We start from the raw sequence: 19,618 nt of genomic DNA, 5'->3' as shown, positions 1-19,618 counted from the left end.
GAAATGACTATTAAGGTCCCTTCCAACCCAAACCATTCCATAGGTCTGTGCTTCTACAACAACACTCAAATTTGAAGTCATCTTACAACAAGGCCTTTCACAGAATTCTGAAAAGGATATATAACTTCTAAGTTTTTCTGTGAAAAAAATTTGAACCGGGCATTTATAAAACCAAACGTTAGCTACCATACAGCCTTCAGGTAAAAGAACTCATGCAATACACCCTGATTTCAGGGTTTACTTCCATCCACCGGTTCCTGAGACACCTCAGGTTCTCCCAGACAGCAGTGACAGCCCCCTGAGGGAGGGACACCACATCCTTCTCGCTTTGCCTGCAGGAATGACTGCTGTGGGTCTACTGACTTGGATAAATGGGACAAGATCAGAGTCAGCATCATCACTTAGAATTTCTGTGCAATGGAAAACTCAGTAAAACATGACAAATGGTATCTGTACTCTCACTCAGGAGCCTACTGAATCACATCACACCGCTGGACCTTTGGTAGGATTATGAACTGACTTTGAAAGGGAAGACAGGCAGCCAAGCGCAAAATCTAATAATTGATTTAAAGCTTTCAGGAAGAATATCACTTGACAGTAATCTTTCCATGAAATCATGAAGCGGAGCACTGCCCCAATCTGATGGTCTATCAGGCTTAGTGCTGATTAATGAAATCATTCAGCTAATCCCAGCCATGTCATGAATTCCAGTTCATTTTCCAGAACAAAGAGGGAACACCGGCATTTAGCAGGTGAGGTAAAGCACTATCAATCCATCGGCCACACACAAAAATCTGATCTGCAGACTTGTAAAGAGTATGCGTCACACGTAAGCCAGGAGTTTACTCTAAGATTTAAAATAATAATAAATAATAGACAAAGTATACATTTTATATATATATATAAAATATATAATATATATATATAATAAGCTTTACCTTATTTCTAGAGACCATGCTTCATGGTTTTGTCTGAATGTTAAGGGGTCCAAAATATTTGTGAGAAGAGAATAAACCAAATTGTAACTGGTTTTGAATAGGGAACATACCAGCTATGAATCGACATGCCATTTTCTGTAGCCAGAATGTCAGTTTTCTTTTAATTAACTGAAAAAATAACTTCCTCAGCCTAAACAACCAGACAAACCATTTGAGCTGGTGAAGGAATAGGAATAGATAAAAATGGTTTTCTCCATTGCAATAAGACAAGGATTTCAAGGAATCTTTGAGTGGAAATAGGGTTATTATGGTCAGTCTGTGAGCATACGGAGGCAGAGGAGTAACAACAGTCAGGGACAAGAAGAGAGAGCTGTCACCAGATGGCACACGCTGCCGCCAGGCAACATGGACGATGGAGGTGTGAAAGCCCCAGAAATGCCCCCGCTGCCCTGGCCTCGCCTGCTCTGCCCAGCGGTCACCCTGCCCCGGTGAGGTCCCTGTCGGAGGGGCTCGGTGGTGCTGGCCAAGAGCTGCTCTGGACCCCGCACCGTGCAGCCACTCCGGAGGCACAGGAGGAGCTGCCTCTCCTCTCCAACTCCACAGGATGGCCTGATGGGAACCCATTAGTGAAGAGCCACGGCACCTTCATCAATCTCCCTAAGAACTTATACTTTGTGGAGGAGGAGGAATTGATAAATGAGTAATTTATCATTTATGCCTAAGTTATAAATGCACTTGATCTTTCAGTTGAGTGATGCACAGATAACCTGTAGGGCCCCATGAATAACTATGCTTGCCAACTTTTTTTGTGCCTTTGATTTAAAAATCCTAATTAAAACTCAGCAGCAGCAACTAAGCTAAATAAATTTGGCAGCCATTGCTGCAAACACACAGCTCATTTGTGTTATTTATTTACTCGAGATTCCAAGCTAAGAGAAATGGTAACAAATAATTCCTTTCACCTTAGCAGCTAATATATACTAATTATAACCTGACTGTCTCAAATACTGAGCAACTGCAGGTCCCAATTATATCAAGGAAGATTAAGACTATTAGCAACAATGAAAACCATGGTCATAAAGAAACTGGTGCATGAATCAAATCTTCATGGTACATACAGATAATAAATAAAAAGGATGGAACACACAGCAAAAAATGGATTTTTGAAGTGGCACATTTTAACAATGACTTTAGAGTCTTCTCGTTAATTAATTATAGACCATGAACAACAACCCTCAGTTTTGGTTTTGGCCATCATTCCCCCTTGTCATTAATTAGTTGATATTTCAATATATCCTGTAATAGAAAACATATACTATATTTCTCTCCTGTAGAATGAACTTCAGCAGATACACTTTGGCATTATTAGATATACAGCTGAAGTTATTCAAGCCATATACAAAATTTGTGTATATATTTATGTATATACACACACAAGCATCTGACAATTGCAATGTATATTGAAAAATGTAATGGCATTGTATGTCAATAAGGACTACACTAATAGAAAACATTCCTGTGGCTTTTTTTCAGCCAACTTTTGCTAATACTGACAACATAAATCCTGATTATCACTCATTTTCATCTACCTGCAGACCTAGTGTCTCAAGTCCACAAATGCACGTTCACAGCTCCTGTTCTGCAGCAGTTAATTAGGAGCGGTGCCCATGGATGAAAGCATATGTTACAGTCCCCCATGACCTGGGTGAAAAAAGGCAGGTCACCTCACTAAACTGGCAGGGCTACCTTACTTTTAGTTATAAAATACTACACTTTAAAAGAATGACAAAAGTCTCCATTTTGTTTCCCCCTCCATTTTTTTAGACCTCACCACTAAAGAACAAGCACCAGCCGAAGGAGCTCTCCACTCACTGAAACAGCTGCAAAGCAGAATATTCAAGAATTACAAGCAGCTCATCAACACAAGCAGCATTTTGAATGAGTGCCACGCGTCCACACGTCCTCCCGGTAACACCAGGTCTTACCGACACCGTTCCCATGTGAAAGCCAACATAAAGCATCAGGAAATAAAAGGAGCATCGACATGGCATGTAACAGGGAGTCCACAAAAACTGGTGAAACATAAACTTTGGAGAAAAATGTGTGGAACAAACTATGGAGGCCATTACCGCACTGGCAAGCACAGGCTGACAGGCTGGGCTGCTCCTGGACTGGTCACCAGCACAGACCAAATGTGGACTGAACAACTAAGGTACGTGTGGCAGGAAAAAAGAAGGCATGGTGAGGGGCATGGGATGGAAAAGTCTGGCTGGGAGAACTGCCTCCATGAACCAGCCATCTTGGGGAGGACCAGGTAGCAAGCACCTTGGATCACTTGACAAGCCAAGGGGTGTCTTTTAAACTATATTTTGAACCACTCAAATTGTATTCCTGCAGATCAGTGTGTTCTTTAGGCACAACTTTCCTCTTCAGGAATCACAGTGTTTAGAAGGTGGCAGGGTCATGTTTAGATGGAAGCACCCATGTTTCCACCAAACCTTTTAGCACTCATTAAGAGTTTTACTACCAGGACTTTTCCCCTGCCTCTACAATTTGATTGGGTAATCATTAGCTACGGAGTATCTGCTTTTGTGTAACAGCTGAATAACGCATTGGTAATGCATTCCTAATGTACATCTTGGAAATAAGTGTAATAATAAAGACAGCATCTTCCGAGATGTATTTTATACATCAGAGATTCATCCAGTATAAGAAGCCACCTGTTTCTTCATTGCTATTAATGAGAACGCTCTATCCCCCAGCTAAGCATTTCAGTGAAAATAAGGATTTTGCAATAAACGTCAATTCTAACACAATATTTTATATGAAATCTCAAAAGAAAACTCACTCTAATTACGGTTATCAAACTTTCACTGAAAGTATTTAGCGACCAAGTTTCATTCCATATTTGAGTTTAAATAGAGGCAAATAATCACAGGGCTTTAGTTACTTGCTGCAGCTTCCAGCTTGCGCTTGTGAGGAGGATCCTCGATGATCCGGTTTATGTCGCCGCGGTGCTTCAGGTCCACCGGCTTCTCCCAGACTGACAGCTGCATTGTAGGGTTGAAGAAGAAGACCCGGTCATCTCCAGTCCAGACTACACACCTATTCCAAGTGATAAACTATGCTTAGATAATATCAGATACACCCACGAACAAGAAAGTAACCCACAGCTGGCTCATTGCATCTCTACCATGTGTGGGTGAGGCTCCCCTTGGCCAGACCCTGCCAGCCCACACCAGTCACCTTGGCTGGAGTGGCTCTTCCCTTATCAATAAAATGTCATAGGAATGGTCTAAACAACCCCCAGAATAGCAGCAGGTGAAATGTTCTATCACGGAAGGGAAAAAGAACCAGGAGAAGAGGAACACTGTGGTGCTCACGGCAAAAGGAGCCACAGGAAAATATACGTCACGTTGTAAAGCCGTGGCTGAGGCAGCAAGCAGCAGAAGCCTGGGCAGCGGGGCTATGTGGCCACAGCCTCGATGCCCACAGGCCAGGGCTGTGCCTGCTGCTGGCAGGCAGCCACGGGAGCCTTACCCAGCTCTGCTGGTAGGAGGAGATGTAACCACAGCATCCCAGGGGCATCCCTACAGCATCCCCAGGGCATCCCAGCCGGCTCCCACTGTGCTCTGCACTGGATAGGTACAACTGGCCACCGCAGAAGCCTGCCACAAAACTTTAGGCTGATTTTTATGAGATTTGATTCAAATTTAAAAAAACACGACCAAGTGATGCCATGGAAATCACAGCCTCATGACTTGGTCAGTTAAAATATGCATGACTGCAGCTTAACATTTTATCCTGACATTCATTTTAAAACAGCTAAAATAATATGAAAATAAGTATCACACCATCCTTAACAGACATTCAAAAACCTCAAGTTGTACTTCCCTAAATCTATGTGTAAATAAACAAACAGAATATTTGTCTCAAGCCCGCCCTTCCTGAATCGTAATGAAAACTAACAAACATCAAGCACCTACTCCAACTCCCTCACACACACATACACTTATAATGGGAAAATGTTGGTGCCTCTGAAGCATAAATACCTGGAAGGAACAAATCTTATCATTAGAAGCTTTGATGATTGTTTTTAAAAGCAGGGAATAAAACTGGTTAAAAAAGGGTTTGGTCTGGGTAAAAGACTGCAAATACGAAAAACGCTCCATCACTACAGCGTACTATAATAAGATAATCGACATACCCTGTGCACCGCTGGTAAGTCATGACCATTGATCTTGCCCAACCATGCAATGAAAACCAAGCAACCTCTGTATGAAACCATGGAGGGAGCTGCAGGGTGCCAGGAGCAGCTCGGTGTGTGTTACTGAGCCTGGACATCACAGTAAGTATGTTCAGTAGAGTTAAATGTTCTCCCTATGAACAGGAGCCCAAAACTGGTTGTACAAACCCAGCTGTGGACTTCAGTCCTACTTAGACCCTATGGAAGTTTTGGCACCCTGGATTCAGTGACACAGTTGTGATAAATTTTGTTTACTTTAATGCACAAATATTTTGGATCACAAAACCGCCTCGCAAATCAGATGCTCTAATCCTGTTTGGCAACAGTTAGGTATAGTTGTGACTTCTCACTTTGTACCTTGGAGCTACAGGAACCTCTGTTCTCCCAGAAACATGGACCCACCAGCTCTGGGCCTCTTCTACAGAACACACCAAGAGGGACTTCTACAGGAGCTCTCCCAAACCAAGAGCACAGCTGTCCCAGAAGGAAGGGGGGAAAAAAAATCCAGGCATTTATGTGAAGACAACACACTTAGCTGATTAATACAAATGGGTTATTGTTACGTTTTAATTAAATACTCAAATTACAGTCAGGACACAGGCTCAACCCTGCCCAGGAGTAAACAGCTGCTTCGAAGTGCCCCTTGCCGTAATTTCTTTCCTTGGCAAGTAAGCACACCACAGAATTTGAACCACTTGGGGAATGAGTATCAAATGATGGTAAACGTGAAACCAGCACCTCATTCGGGATCTGCAGTGCTACCCCATGCACACAGGACTGTTGAAGACATTGCAACCAGTGGGTTTGGAAATGTGTGGTTTGTCTCTGTTGGTACGCTGCTGTGCTCACTGCTCCTCCAGCCATGCGCACAGATGTTGATGGTGCTCATTAATCACTGAGTATCGCTAGGTCTTGCGTGTTATCACCACAGGTTAGAAACTCTGGGATCCCTTGTGACACCTCTTCACTTTTCCATGACTAATATAATTTGACATTTAATTTAAAATTAATGTCCCTTTCCCCGAGTAACATGTCACCTGTTCCTCTGGTACAGTAACGGTTTCAATTATCCACAGGGGACGCATGGTATTTTGTTTCAGTCACAGAGCATAAACTGGAAATGCAGATATTTTTCATGTTTCCCTTTAGAAAATTTTAACTTAAAAATGAGTAAGGGCACAAGGTGATGATATTAGGTTGGTAGGGTTTTTTTATTTCATAACATAGATAAGGTCTGATAACTTTCCTGAATATTTCTCTGCCATTAAGAAGCATAGTCTACCTACTCTGACATGTGCTTGGTGATGTCACATCAACCGTGGGTCCAGCAGGAGTAAGCCACCCTATGGGTTGAAGTAAATTCATGGTTTTTTGGACTTGTGTTGTATATGTAGTTTCAACCTATCAGAAAAATTCATAAACTGCTTGAAGCACCCTACAGATATGCCCCATTTTCCATCAAAATCCATGGGACAGACAACAAGATGTTGTCAACTCAGAACACAGGAGAACTGTCAGTATGAGCACTATGCCCCTCTCCCTCTGGTCCCAAGGAAGAGATCTGGATGCCTTTTCTCACACCTGAAGTACCAACTGGGTCACTAAACAGTCCTCTGTTCAACTTCTGGAAACCCAGAAGTGTAAGGTTTCTCCTTATGGATTAAAACATCACAAGTCTGGGTCTGAGAGTGGAGGTATCAGATGCCCATTGACCACTCAGCCATTGCTGCTGGAGAAGAGGGGGTGCCGTGAGATCCCTCTGGGGGTACCACTGGCTAGGGCTCTTTTCTGTAGGAACAGATTAAACCACAACCTGCTAATGACACCACTGAACTCAAATGCTTCCTCTGCACTACGCCACGGAGTAGCAACTGTCAAGAAGACGACTGATATACATTGTGTATTTATGATGTTGAAATTAAGTAGGACATCGGACTGTGCTTATAACACGGGCTTGCAAAATGGCACAATATGATAATGACAAATAATGGCTGATACCTATGTGGAGTGCCTTAGCCAAAGATCCCGTAGATGTCAGCCATTAAGTATAAACTAATTATTATATGGGTAAAGGAGGTAAAAATTCCTTCTAGTCAACTGTTTGGGACAGAAAGTTTTTATCCATTTAAAAATGACATGAGCTTTAGTTACCCAGCATGTAGTTACCTGGACAGGAACGTGGTCAGGAAACTGGATTATGAGACACAACCTATTTTCAGCGATACAACCTGAAATCAACACCATTCTTGCAAGCCAGCAAGTCACCCACTGCCACTGAAATAACTAGGAGATAAATAGGATCTGGGCCTACAAAGCAAGAACGTTTCTTAGGGATCTTGTAGTTCCTCTCTGATCCATCCAAGCATCATGCGCGCCCACAAAACCAGATGGGGAAACCATTGGTTGCCTCCTGCCAGACCCGATCCCCAGCTGAGCCAGAGCTCCGCAGCAGACAGCCCTTACCTGCAGACCCCAGGGAGCTGGTTCACGCTGTGTTTATACCTACCCCCCCACATTTTCCTTAAGTACATGATTAATGAGGGACAGCTCCAGTGGAAGCTGGAACAGGAACCCAGCATTGCTACTTAACACCCAGGGTAGTGTATTTTCCCCACGTACCAGAGCAGTAATGCGTGTTTGGCCAGGGAAATGGCACTGATGAATGGCTTCTAGCAGGTCTGATTGCATTTGCTTACCATGGTGATCCTGGCACTGGAGTGGATGCCACGGGCTTGTTGCCATTGGATGTGCTGACAGCCTCATCTACTAGTTTGAAAGAATGATCCTTGAAAGACAGATAGAGATTAGTCAACAAATACAGCTGATGTAGATGTTATTGTTATACAAATTGCTCACTCCCTTTAACTGGAAGTGGATCACCCTTACTGCCATTATTCCACGCATGGTTTTATGAACAACCAGATACCTTGAGAACAGCTCAGATAAACAGGAAATAATAAAAATGTCAACCCACTTACACCAACAGCTCACTTGGGAGAGCGGGTCTAACTCTGCACTGCAATAACGAGGAGAGCCGGCTCATCAGAAATGATGCGTGGGGAGCGATGCCCATCCTAACGAGGGGTGGGCAGGAGGGTGCTCCCACTACGGCGTGCCTCAGGCCCTGCGCACAAAGCAGCCGCGCGTGCAGGGGATGGTGGGGAACTGCCCAGGGAAGGCCATGCGTGGGTGAGTAGCACACATGGCAACAAAGCACTTGTACCAGCTCTAGTGCATAAGGCAGTGCAAGAACCAAAGGGAATCACTTGCATGGGAGCAGCTGAGCGAGCCCAGGGAGCACATGCTGCTCCATAGAGCTCAGCACCTGTGCTGCCATCACCAGCTGCTTACTTCGCAGCAGTTCTAGGACTTCCCAAAGACATAATAACACTGGCAAAAGCAAACGTCCCTGGTTTCAGACAGCAGTAACCTGCTGAGATGGAGGGGAACCAGCTGCCTCCATCAAACCCCCCTGCAACAGGGCTGGGTTGCTCTGTGTAAGGCTGCCTGTACGGCTGGAGCAGCAGACAAGGCGGCAGGGCTGTATGGTACCGCTGACAAGCACAGGCGGTGTTTTACCAGCTGAAGAACAGCTATTTATTGTAGAAGCTTACGGAAATGAACTGCGAGGGGGAGGTGTGGGGAGGAAGGCAGTGATCTAGCTCAATGCGGTATCAAAACATGAGAAGCACGTACTTAATTAAAAAATAATAAAGCATATGTTCAGAGGTCTTCATCTTGAAAGTATTTCATAACTTAAAGCCCTACGGAATGTGCCTGAGTACCGATGCAGCTGCAAATGTGGGGAACACCTGCAGCGCCTGGTAGGCAGGGGAGGTTTGCTTTCAGAGAGCCTGAAGAGAGCAGCGTGATAGGAATGTGCCAAATGAAAATAAACGGAACAGTAGCTCAGTTCACAGGTCCTCCTCCTGCAGGACAGAGCTCCTGCTGCAGAAAGCATGTGTGCATAAAGCAGAAACGCAGGGGAACAGACCACATCTGCTCCAAGGTGGCTTCAAGCACCTTCCGCACTGCTGCTTTCTGAGCCTGTGATGCTCCTCCACACCCCCGTACTCAGATAAAGGTTTCCCTCTTTAGCTTTAGCCATTTTCACAATCTCTGCATGAGCAGTGCAGAAAGCAAATATTTCCATTGATTTCACAGAAGCCAGGAGTACAATTTTGGTCCTTTTCCTTTATAATCTAGCCTTTTTTTATAAAAAACCTAATGAAGTCACACACATATAGTATTACCCATCTGCAAGTGGCACATACTATTTGCTACCCATTTATGTTCACCTGACAGTTTTATTTAAGGACCATGCAATGATCTGTAAAGGAGGGCTACAGAAGCACACAGCATTTTAAATTAGTAACACCAAAAAGGTGGGGGCCATTTTCTTGCCATCTTTCTTGCACCTGGGGCTGGTGTTGCGATAAGCAGCACAACATCCAGCCAGGGGATCCTGCCCTGAGCAGCTGACCCAGCTCCACAGGTCCCTGCCACCACAGCGAGACAGGGAGAGTCACAGATGCTCTGTTTCTGCACTTCCAACTTTTCAGTGCATTAATTTTTTTTCCTGGGCTGTGTTGCACCTCCACATTTGCGCACACACCCCACCCCCCCATAGACTTGCTTCTCCTCCAGCATGGGCAGAAAACCAGCCAAAAGCATCCCTCCTCTGATACTGACACTACAGTGACAGAGCTCCTATAAAGCACCAAGATAAATTAAATAGATAGCTCTTTAAAATTGACTGCAGGAAACAATCGCCGTATCACTAGCGCAGCTCTAGCCAGAGGACAGTCCTTTATCCTGACTGATTCATGCAGTTCAATAGTTTAAAGAGGTTTTTAAAAGAAGAAAGTCCATCGCAGACCTTATCACCGTCGCTGTCCACAGGGGTACTCTTCCTCTCCGTGTGTAAAATCAAGGTCTGTGGGCAGGAGGATCTACTCGATTCTTTGTCATTATCTGTGAGGGGAAAGGATTTCATTTTAATGTGCAATAAACACATTCCTGATGTGGCTCTTAGACGCCTCTCTTCACCTCTTCCTAGTCACTCACTCCTTTATTTACACACATATGTGTAAATAAATAAATAAAGCTAATCTCCTTACTAAATATAATGCTGTATTGTAATAGGACACATTCATATACTTTAGCGTGAGGCTTTAATCACACTGAGTGTTTTCTCCTGCTTTCCCTGAACCCAAAAGTGCTTTTTTTCATGGAACATCAAGGCCAGGTTGGACAGGGCTTGGAGCAGCCTGGGCTGGTGGGTGGGGTCCCTGCCCAGGGCAGGGGAGTAGAACTGGGTGATTTTTAAGGTCCCTTCCAACCCAAACCATGCTATGATCCTGTATGCCCCAGGGCACAGCTGCCCCTTGGAGCAGCAGCCCCCACCCAAGGGGCACAGGGCTGGCCAGCCCATTCTCCTCCCAGGCAGGAGACGCTGGTGTGCTCTGGGTTAAGCTCCACAGGAGCCACCGACCAGTGTTTAATTGCACTTCCACTGGAAGCAGTGGTAAAAACACATTCCCCTCCTTTACAAAGAGCTTCATCCTGAAACGCTAAGCACTAGAAAGTGTTTCCGCTGGCTACAAAATGTGTAAGTCTTGATAACAGAGGGGCCATAAGGGACAGTGAGGAAAGACAAAAAGACAGCAGGTATGAGACACAGACCCAACAATCAGAAAAAAGTCGGTTTCACAGTAAGAAATATTAAGACAGACTTCTTTTTTTTTCTCTTGTCCTCTTAAAACATGTATTTAGCAGTTTGAGCAAATGTACTCTCTAGTCACCTGACCCAGCCTGCCTGCAGCAGGGAGGACAAGGTACATATATTCTTTGTAAAATAACCAGTCCCAGGGAAAGTGGATGTAGCCGCCGCCCCCACCCCCACCCACCCCTGCCTCATTCTTCCCAACCACAGCCATTGCTCTGCTCAGGCAGAACAAAGCAGTGACAGCAACGGCTCCGGTGGGGAGCAGGTACGGCCAGTGACACGCAGCTGCCCAGGCTACGTGATCTGGTGTGTTCCTCCTAGAATGAAAGTCTACACACCACTTTCCACCTGCAAAATTTCTACCCGCCTGTAAAACTTTAAGACAGAGTTAAACAACAAATACTGGTCATATTTCAACCTGTTTATGATAAAAACCCCACAAGCAATGTATGATCGTAACTCAGCAGTCCTGTGCCTGTAGAGTTCCAGCACAGCAGTTAAATTGCCAAACGAGGCTCAAACCACTTGGAAATGGGGACCACAGCAATCCATCCCTGTCAACATGCACGGCCCTGCACCCATAGCCCCCTGCCCTGGTTTTGCAGGGAGGCACCCACCCTACACCCAGCACTGTGCACGGCCGTCACAGGCTCCTTGGAGAGCTCAAGTGCATCATACACTGCAGATCCGGACTGGTACCACCAGTATTTAGAGTGCCGTAAGGAGGGCAAGCCATGACACACGTTACCCCTTAACCATCTCAAGAGTCATGGAGCACTTTCTGTCTGCTAAACAGACTAAAACTGTGGTAGAGTAGCCTCAAGAAAATATTTGCAAGCACTGCTTTTTGAGGACTGCGTATTATTTAGTAGATTCACATGTCAAAATACTATTCAGTTAATTTTAAAATTACTCAGACTATAGAATAGACACACACGTAACAGGAGCTACACTGAGGAAAAGGCAGAGTCTCAGCCATTTGACTCTGCTTCACTGTGGAATACATCACAATAAGAAAAATTTAAATACCTGTTATTTTTCACAGAAGATGACTTACTCTATTTTTATGGGTAGCAAAAAAGAAGATTTACAAACCATAGCAATTAATTTCCACATTAAAGGAGCTAGGAGGAGGGAGCAGCTAATACATATCAAAAAGGGTGTCTCTGTCTTTCTTCGCTAGACATCTGGTAACCCGGAATCAAAGCATCAACAAGCACGCTAGTCTTTAAATGCAGTAAAGCCACACCTGGCTTCAGCCTGCCTGTGAGCACTCGCCTCTGCCTTCTCCTGCTGGGCTTCTGGAAAGGTGAAGGCAGTCCCAGCAGCCTGCTCAGGAAGGCCAGGGACACTGGAGGGATGAAGCATGGCCCCTGGAACTGTTGACGACCAGGCTGGATGGGACTTGGAGCAACCTGGGCTGGTGGAAGGTGTCCCTGGCCATGGCAGGGGAGTGGAACAAGATGGTCTTTAAGGTCCCTTCCCACCCAAACCATTCTGTGATTCTAAGATACAATATGACCCTGCTGGGACCAGCGCCGTGAGCAGCAGTGCCATATGCGAGCACCTAGAAAGGCCAGAGGTGGCCACTGGCACTGGTCAGTGGTGGTACCCGCCACAAGGCAGCCCCGTGTGAGGAAAGCAAACACAGAGAAAGGGCACCCCACAGCCGTGGATGCTTCTCGTACTCACTGCTCTGAGGTCTGCAGGCAGAATTAGGGCACCTCGCTTAAATTAAATTCTGCTAATAAACTCTCCAGCTCTAAAACATGGCAGAAGACAGACAACATGCAGTTTCTAACCTTTTTCATAAGATATTTCATTATCTTGCCCTGCATTTTCTCATCACTCCGACTCTCCCACTGCTTTCCCCCAGGAATATCCTTGGTGGCTTGCTCTGTGCTCCCGTGGCGTGCTACGAGCCAGCCCTCAGGCACTGCCCTGCGGCACAGCAGGCGCCGTGTGTCCCATACAGCCTGCCTCCTTTCTGATGGGGTTTGTAAACCAAAACATTAGCCTGCTTTCTGGAAATATCGTTGTAGGGGATGAAAGGAACCTTGAGACATCCCCCTCTGCAGCAAATGTTCCTTTGCAAGTCATTGATTTTGCAGCAGTTTAAAGGCAACTGGGAGAGCCTGGGTTTGGGGTGGCTTTTGCAGGCACACAGCCGGCACCAGTGCTGGGCACAGGCACCACGGCGTGCTGGGAGCCTTGGAGGGCAACACTGTGGAGCGGCGCGGTACGTCTCAGCGCTTCCAGCTCTCGACTCTTCTGATCTTGCCATGATATAATCCCTGAAGCAACAAGTCGGGAAGGCCAATTAGCTGCTGATAAAACAGCCACAAAGAAATTGCTGTTCAGATTCTGTCACTCAAACTTGGAGTAGCTGGACATGGAGTAGCACACTTGGGAAACGATGCTTAACAGACCTGGGACTGATCTTGTTCTTATGATTTGTAGGGAAATCACATCTATCCCTCTTCCAGCTCTGCTGCTTTCTCTTTCTAACTATTTACCTACTCTGAGTAAAAAAGTCTTTTATTATTATTAGAATTTTGATTCTTTTATAGTCTTCATTATCACATTGTTTCAAAAAGGTGCCAAGGCCTTTCGTTCATGTATATGCATATCCATACACGCATGAGGAACAAGAAAACATATTTCCTTAGTTTTACAACCATTAATACAGATATATAAATGCCAGCTGGCAGATTTAAACACACTGTTGGACATGCAAAATTCAGCAGAGGATTTCCCCACAGCTGACGCTGAAGAAATGAAATAGGAGAGAGAACCTAAACCACACTCGCACAGCTCCAGGAGCTCCATTTCGATGCAAAGGAAGGTATGACATATGTCATCATTGCTTTTGTCACTGCTGCTCTTACCCTGCTTTTTAATACCTGGAGATTGGCTTGAAGTACAGAGCGTGGACGTACTGGTGTGGGGAGGCTCTAACGCGGGGGCAGCTGTTCTCAGTCCTGTTTGAACTTTACACATCTTTGGAGTGGAGACACTCTGCGCTGCAAATGCCTGAGGCAACATCTTTTTTCCCCTCCTTTGAAAAGCTCCCTCACAGCATCTGAACAGGAAAGGTGAAGCTCCAGGGAGGGACTTGGGTGCTGTTGCTTTTGCTCAAAATACAGCATCACCAGCACAGCACACGTAGGTGAACTTCTGCAGCATGCAGTTCATTAGCCATTCACATGAGAAATATACTTCCACAAAATTTTGGACAGTCAGCATACATAAAATAAGATGGAAATATCAAAAATTAAAGTAAAATAAGAAAAGAAAGCCCTGAAAGTCATTGTGCACATCAGGAGTCATTTATTTTTATATCTGTAGTTGAACACTGCGACTGTTTTCTCTAAGTATATCAAGAGAAAAATAATTCAAGCTTGTGCTTTCCCCATGGAGCTCAGGGGTGCCCAGGTGTTCTCGGGGCAGGGAGCACTCCCCGGGCTGCAGCTCGCCGTGCTCAGGAGGCCAGCTCCCCAAAAGCAAGGTGGTGGAGCTGTGAGGGCAGAGGTGGGTGGAGGGCTGTGGGGAGCCCGTGCTGCTGACCCACAGACCCGCTCTGCTTTCCAAGGAAGGAAGAGTTTCCAAGCAGACCACGTTAGGACTTCTTAGAATATTAAATATTTCTTCTCCTCTGCACACGCTGGGAAAGGACAGCCAGCAAGATGCATGTTTACCCTCCATTGGCAGCTGGCGCACGTCTTTGCTCAGGTTTACTCTTTTCTCATTAACTTTTCCCCCCACTTTTAAACTTAAGTGCATCAAATAAACTGCAGCCTGACAATTAAGCTGCCAAAATGTATTTCCAACATAATCACGCACCATTTTTTGCCCCTAAACTTAGCAGTGTAATTCCTAACGATGTGCTCTTGCACTTGCTGTAACGCTGCCGAAGGATGCGCTGGAGATGGGAGGATAAAGATGTCTGATTAAAGAGACTTCTCTGAGGCTCCACAGCAGGTAGAGACACATGAATAATTCACAGTATGAAAAGCAAAGGTGAAGTAGCAAAAGTATCTTGGGTATGTCACAGAGGATGTAGATGTATGATCATAAACATCTTATTAAAAGTAATATTAGAGAGAGAAATGGGGAGAGAAAGAGGGAAGATTGATTCATGCCACGAGAAACTATGGACAAGAGATAATAAAAATTTGTTCTGCAAAGGTATTTAGAGGCCAAATCTCCATTAATCTCAAAAGAAGTTTAAAATTTTGATTCTAAATGTTTCCAAGAATTGGATTTACCTCAAGTGCACACATGTAAACACTGAGTTTTTTATTATCCCAACAGTATCTCTGCAGGTCGGTTCTGTCTCTCCCCACAACCTTAATGCATTTGGTTTCCCGGTTAGCCTGAAGACTGTATCCAAGTGATTCACAGTTCCTCCCCTGTTGCTTCTTGCTCGAGCCAAGTGTGGGATTTCAGTGCTAGCTACGTCAGCCAGGTCCATGCCCCGCTCCTGCAGGCAGGGATCCCGCCTTCAGCCCATCAGCACTGCTCCAGGGAAACAGATCCTCCTCTGGCCCACACACTGTATTTCAACCTTTAATTAGTGTCCATTTTCTGCTTTGAGCAGTTTCACCGTACCCTGCCAAACGCTCTGTCTCCTCTCTTAGCACAAGCTTCCTTGAGCAGTGCTTTTTTTCTTCTGCAGCAATCTCTTCCCACTCACCCTTTTATTTTCCTGGAGATTTGTAACGGGATCAGTAGAATAACAAGGACAAATGCCTTGTCTCCTGTGCCGTACCGTGGGCTGTATGCCTGGGTGCAGAGTTCAATGACAAACTCATTCCGTCGTAGGACTTTTCAGACACGCAGCTAACACTGCCCAACAGATGTTATTTGCCACTAACCTGAGAACACTTTCTTTGTTAAAGAAGGAAAAGGTGAAAAAAACCTACAGGCATATTCCCTCAGGTACCATGCAGTGCAGGCAGCGTGCCATCCCCACCTCCCAGACTGGCTCTGTGCATTCGTTTCCCCTAGACTGACAGAAGCAGGAGCATTGCTATGAGCACCGCTGCCCACAGAGCAGCACCAGCTCCCACCAAGCCAGGCACAGCACAGCGCCTGCCTTCATTCGCCTCCTCCCTCCCCGAGCTCAAGGCAGCTGCTGCCACATGCTCATCAGAAGGGTATTTCGATCTGGTTTTGCATTTCCCCCTCATTTAAGCCTTGGTACCATTCCTCAGCCTCTCTCTCCAGCTGTTTCTGCATCTCTCTGAGGCTGGCCCAGGCCAAGCCAGGATCTGAGTCAAAAACCTTCACTGACTCTTGCTGACCTTCCTTCCCCTGCTCTTCCCATCTGATTCTTTTTAAATATCAAGTTCAAGATCTTGGCCTTGATCTTCAAGGCACTTAATGGGCCGAGCTCTGCGTATCTACGAAGCGATGCAGAGCTCTGTGAGGGTAGTAGTTACAGCTCCACCCCTCTTGTACTACAGTAATGCAAAAAAGTCAGAGCTGTAGTTAATACTGGACATTTCCAGCTTCCCATACAAAAATAAATGCTTACTAGAAGCCAGGACCATGGGGTTTTTGGTTTTTTTTTTCTCTCCTCTGGCTCCAGAAATACAGAAAATGTTATTAATTTTTTCTTCAGAGAAAGACAGATTTTGTGTTGTCATGAGCAAAATCCATCTGCGCCAAGCCTCGCTGAATACCCAATTTTTTGTTTAGAAACCAAGTCAAGGAAAGGCTTATCTATATTGCAAAATGAAAGCATGCCTGTAATGCTATACAAAGCATAATCCTGCCACTGTATAGTACTGGCAGCAAAACATGGAGGCACAGGTCTGTATGTATAGGTTAAAGCACTCCTCATACTAGATGTAAGATGCACAGCTTAACATGTTAGTATTCCAGCTGTCCACCCCAGTTCTTTCTTAGAAACAACTACCCCTGTGCTTCAGTGCTCCTGAGCTGGAGACACTCAGTGAATTTTTAAAAGTCCAGGGCTTTTAAATAACTTAAACCAAAACCAAACAAACAAACCCACCAAAAACCCCCAACCAAACGAAAAAAAAAAACCAAACCAAGCAAAACACCACAGAAAACTTGGAGGACAGTATCTTCTTAAACCACCTCTCCACTATAATTGTCCACCTGGCCAGCACTGGTGACTCAGCAGGCTGGTGTGCTTGAATTTGGTACCCAGGCACGAGAGGGTCTTAGCACCAGGACCCCCACCTCTCCCCGCAACCCGGCCCACCACCGACCACTGTCTCAGGGCCAGGACACCCGCAGGACTTCATCCCATCCCAGTGTCTAACAGCTTCCTAAAGAGCACATTGGCTTTTCTGTAGCACTTTGAGGTTGACGGGTAAAAACACCTTTATTACTGTCATCTGCTCTTAATTATGATTCCTGCTTTGATTGCTTTTTCCACTAGAGATAACGATAGTTTGTAGCAATCTATAGAAAAGAGTGCAATCTCCTCAAAAACATCAAAGAAAAATCCATACTGTACTTGAATGGAATTACCATTTCTCCCTTAAATGTAATTGGCAGCAAATCAAAGACGACAAAAGGAGGAAAAGCTCTCTCCTTTCAAGAGAAAGCAGGAAACAAAAATATAATGTAAAACTTATTTACATTACTTGTATGCATATAAAAATGCAACAATCGCTCTTTCAAAGTGACTGCCTCCCAACTGCATAGCCACTTGATTTAGACATCCCACTGACCAAACGTCGTGCTGGCCTCATCGTCGAAAGCCACCTAGTCATCAGAAGGCTTTATACAGGTAAATCCTTGTTCAGCATGATGGATAAAATCAGGAGTGTTTGTGTTTTCAAGTCTGCCAGTAAGAAGATTATGAAATATACTTGATATAAAATATATTAGAAACCACAGTTTCAGCTTTCAACAAGCAACAAGCTGCAGATCAGCATGACCCCTGCACAAATCTTCATCTTTCTGTCCCTGCACACTTTGAACAGTTTCAGTATTTCCTCCCTGCTTCTGACAAGGAAGCAAGTCAATACAATTCTTGGTGACTTTAAGGAGGAGTATGCAGGTCTTCAAGCACTATAACTGTACAGATGATAAAAGAAGCAGTTACTTACCAAATGCAAACAAAACCAGACAAGAAACTAGAAACTGAAGTATGTCAAAAAAGATCTGTATGAACTTCCCTTTGAGTTTAAGGTGTCTCTGTCATAAAATTTTCAGCATTTTCCAGACTGGAATACTCAGTAACACAAATTCAGTCAGAGCATCTTATTGAAGACAGGTATGGCAGCAGGCAGACCTGCTTCAAAGGGAGCCTCCAGCCCCGCTTATAGATTTGCCTAGCACAGCTGACCACAAAGTATTTTATGAAATTTTTATCTTAGCTGAGGGTAAATCTGGTGAGCCTGAAGTACCCACAAAAGAAATGGCTTAGCTGGACAAGTGAGAGCTTCTACACTGAAAATCCGTACACAGAATCACAGCATGATTTGGGCTGGAAGGGACCTTAAAGCCCCCCCAGTCCCACCCCGTGCCCCGGGCAGGGCCCCCTCCCCCCAGCCCAGGCTGCTCCCAGCCCCATCCAGCCTGGCCTTGTGCACTGCCAGGGATGGGGCACCCTCAACAGTTACAAGGATGTTCCTTTCTAACTCTTTGGCACCTCCACAACCATCCTAATTCCCAGGTGTGAGGATCAGATAAATTAAGCCTGAACTGATACATAGTAATTCCTGATAAACACCAGTTCTTGCCATGGAACAGGGCTGGCAATATTTGTTGAGGGCCCCGCAGTGCCGCACAGCTAGGGGGGGCTTGCTGGCACCCCCCTCCATGGCTGCAGGCACCCAAGTCAGGCAGAGGAACAACTTGTCCAGCCCCATCACAGCATCTCACCTCCATTAACAGAGCTCCTGACTTCATAATGACAGTGCTGCTAAGAGGAAAGGCATTCCCAATTTCCTATCAAAACCCAATCATTTTTTATTGTGGTTTGCAACGTGGATATATGAATCTGAACAAAGCTGCAAGACTTCCTTCAGTCTTTGGGAACAGCATCACCCCTTCTCTCACAACACCACACACACATTTACATGACAGTAAATAAACCAGTTTTATCGCGCAGTACAGCGTAAAGCATCCTCGGAGGCTTCAGCCAACGAGGCTTCATGGAGCAACTATCCAAAAGATAACCACATTATCACTGCAATGCTTGTGAATACCACTGGCACGGGACATGAAAAGCCCAAGGACGTTTCAGAAACTTGCCTTTTGTATCATCAAATGCAAAGCTACTGCCAACTGCCAGACCGAGCAAACAGGATCCGAAACACTCTGAATACACTCGTAATTAGCTAAAGCAAATGTCATAAAACTTGAGCCAGTTTTTTAAGGGTCTCCCATTTCCATGCTGTATGGAAAGCATGCTTCAGAATGAAATACACAACACGTGCTTCAGTAATATAATCAGTATATAGAAACATAAACACACCTGTTAATGTCTGATCCATCAGATTGGTTGCCATGAACGTCACCGCTGGCGCAGCCACAGCAGTTACCCGGGTGAATTGTGTCGGCATCAAAGGACCCATATGAGCATCCACTCTGGAGGCAGAACCTGGATTCAAACCATAAAGAAACCTTTTTTTTTTTTTTTTTTTTGCCAGTAAACAAAAATGCCTTTAAAAAACTCACTTTTCTCCCAGCTGTATTTCACAGAAGGCTCTTTTAACC

General features: G+C 45.1%; 1 protein-coding gene across 1 annotated transcript in view; it reads right to left on the bottom strand.

Moving 5' to 3' along the window:
* TCERG1L (transcription elongation regulator 1 like) overlaps positions 1-19,618 on the bottom strand; it is a 103,117-nt gene that overhangs the window by 22,230 nt on the left and 61,269 nt on the right. The window contains exons 5-8 of the mRNA XM_037401048.1: positions 19,377-19,502; positions 10,064-10,158; positions 7,881-7,969; positions 3,889-4,043 (exon numbers count right to left, since the gene is read on the bottom strand). Coding sequence (XP_037256945.1) covers positions 3,889-4,043; positions 7,881-7,969; positions 10,064-10,158; positions 19,377-19,502 — 465 coding nt within the window. The remainder of the gene's footprint in view (positions 1-3,888; positions 4,044-7,880; positions 7,970-10,063; positions 10,159-19,376; positions 19,503-19,618) is intronic.

Source organism: Falco rusticolus, chromosome 9, assembly GCF_015220075.1.
Source record: "Falco rusticolus isolate bFalRus1 chromosome 9, bFalRus1.pri, whole genome shotgun sequence".
Taxonomy (NCBI): Eukaryota; Metazoa; Chordata; class Aves; order Falconiformes; family Falconidae; genus Falco; species Falco rusticolus.
Note: the sequence above shows the minus strand (reverse complement) of the source record. Positions and strands in the feature narration are given on the sequence as shown.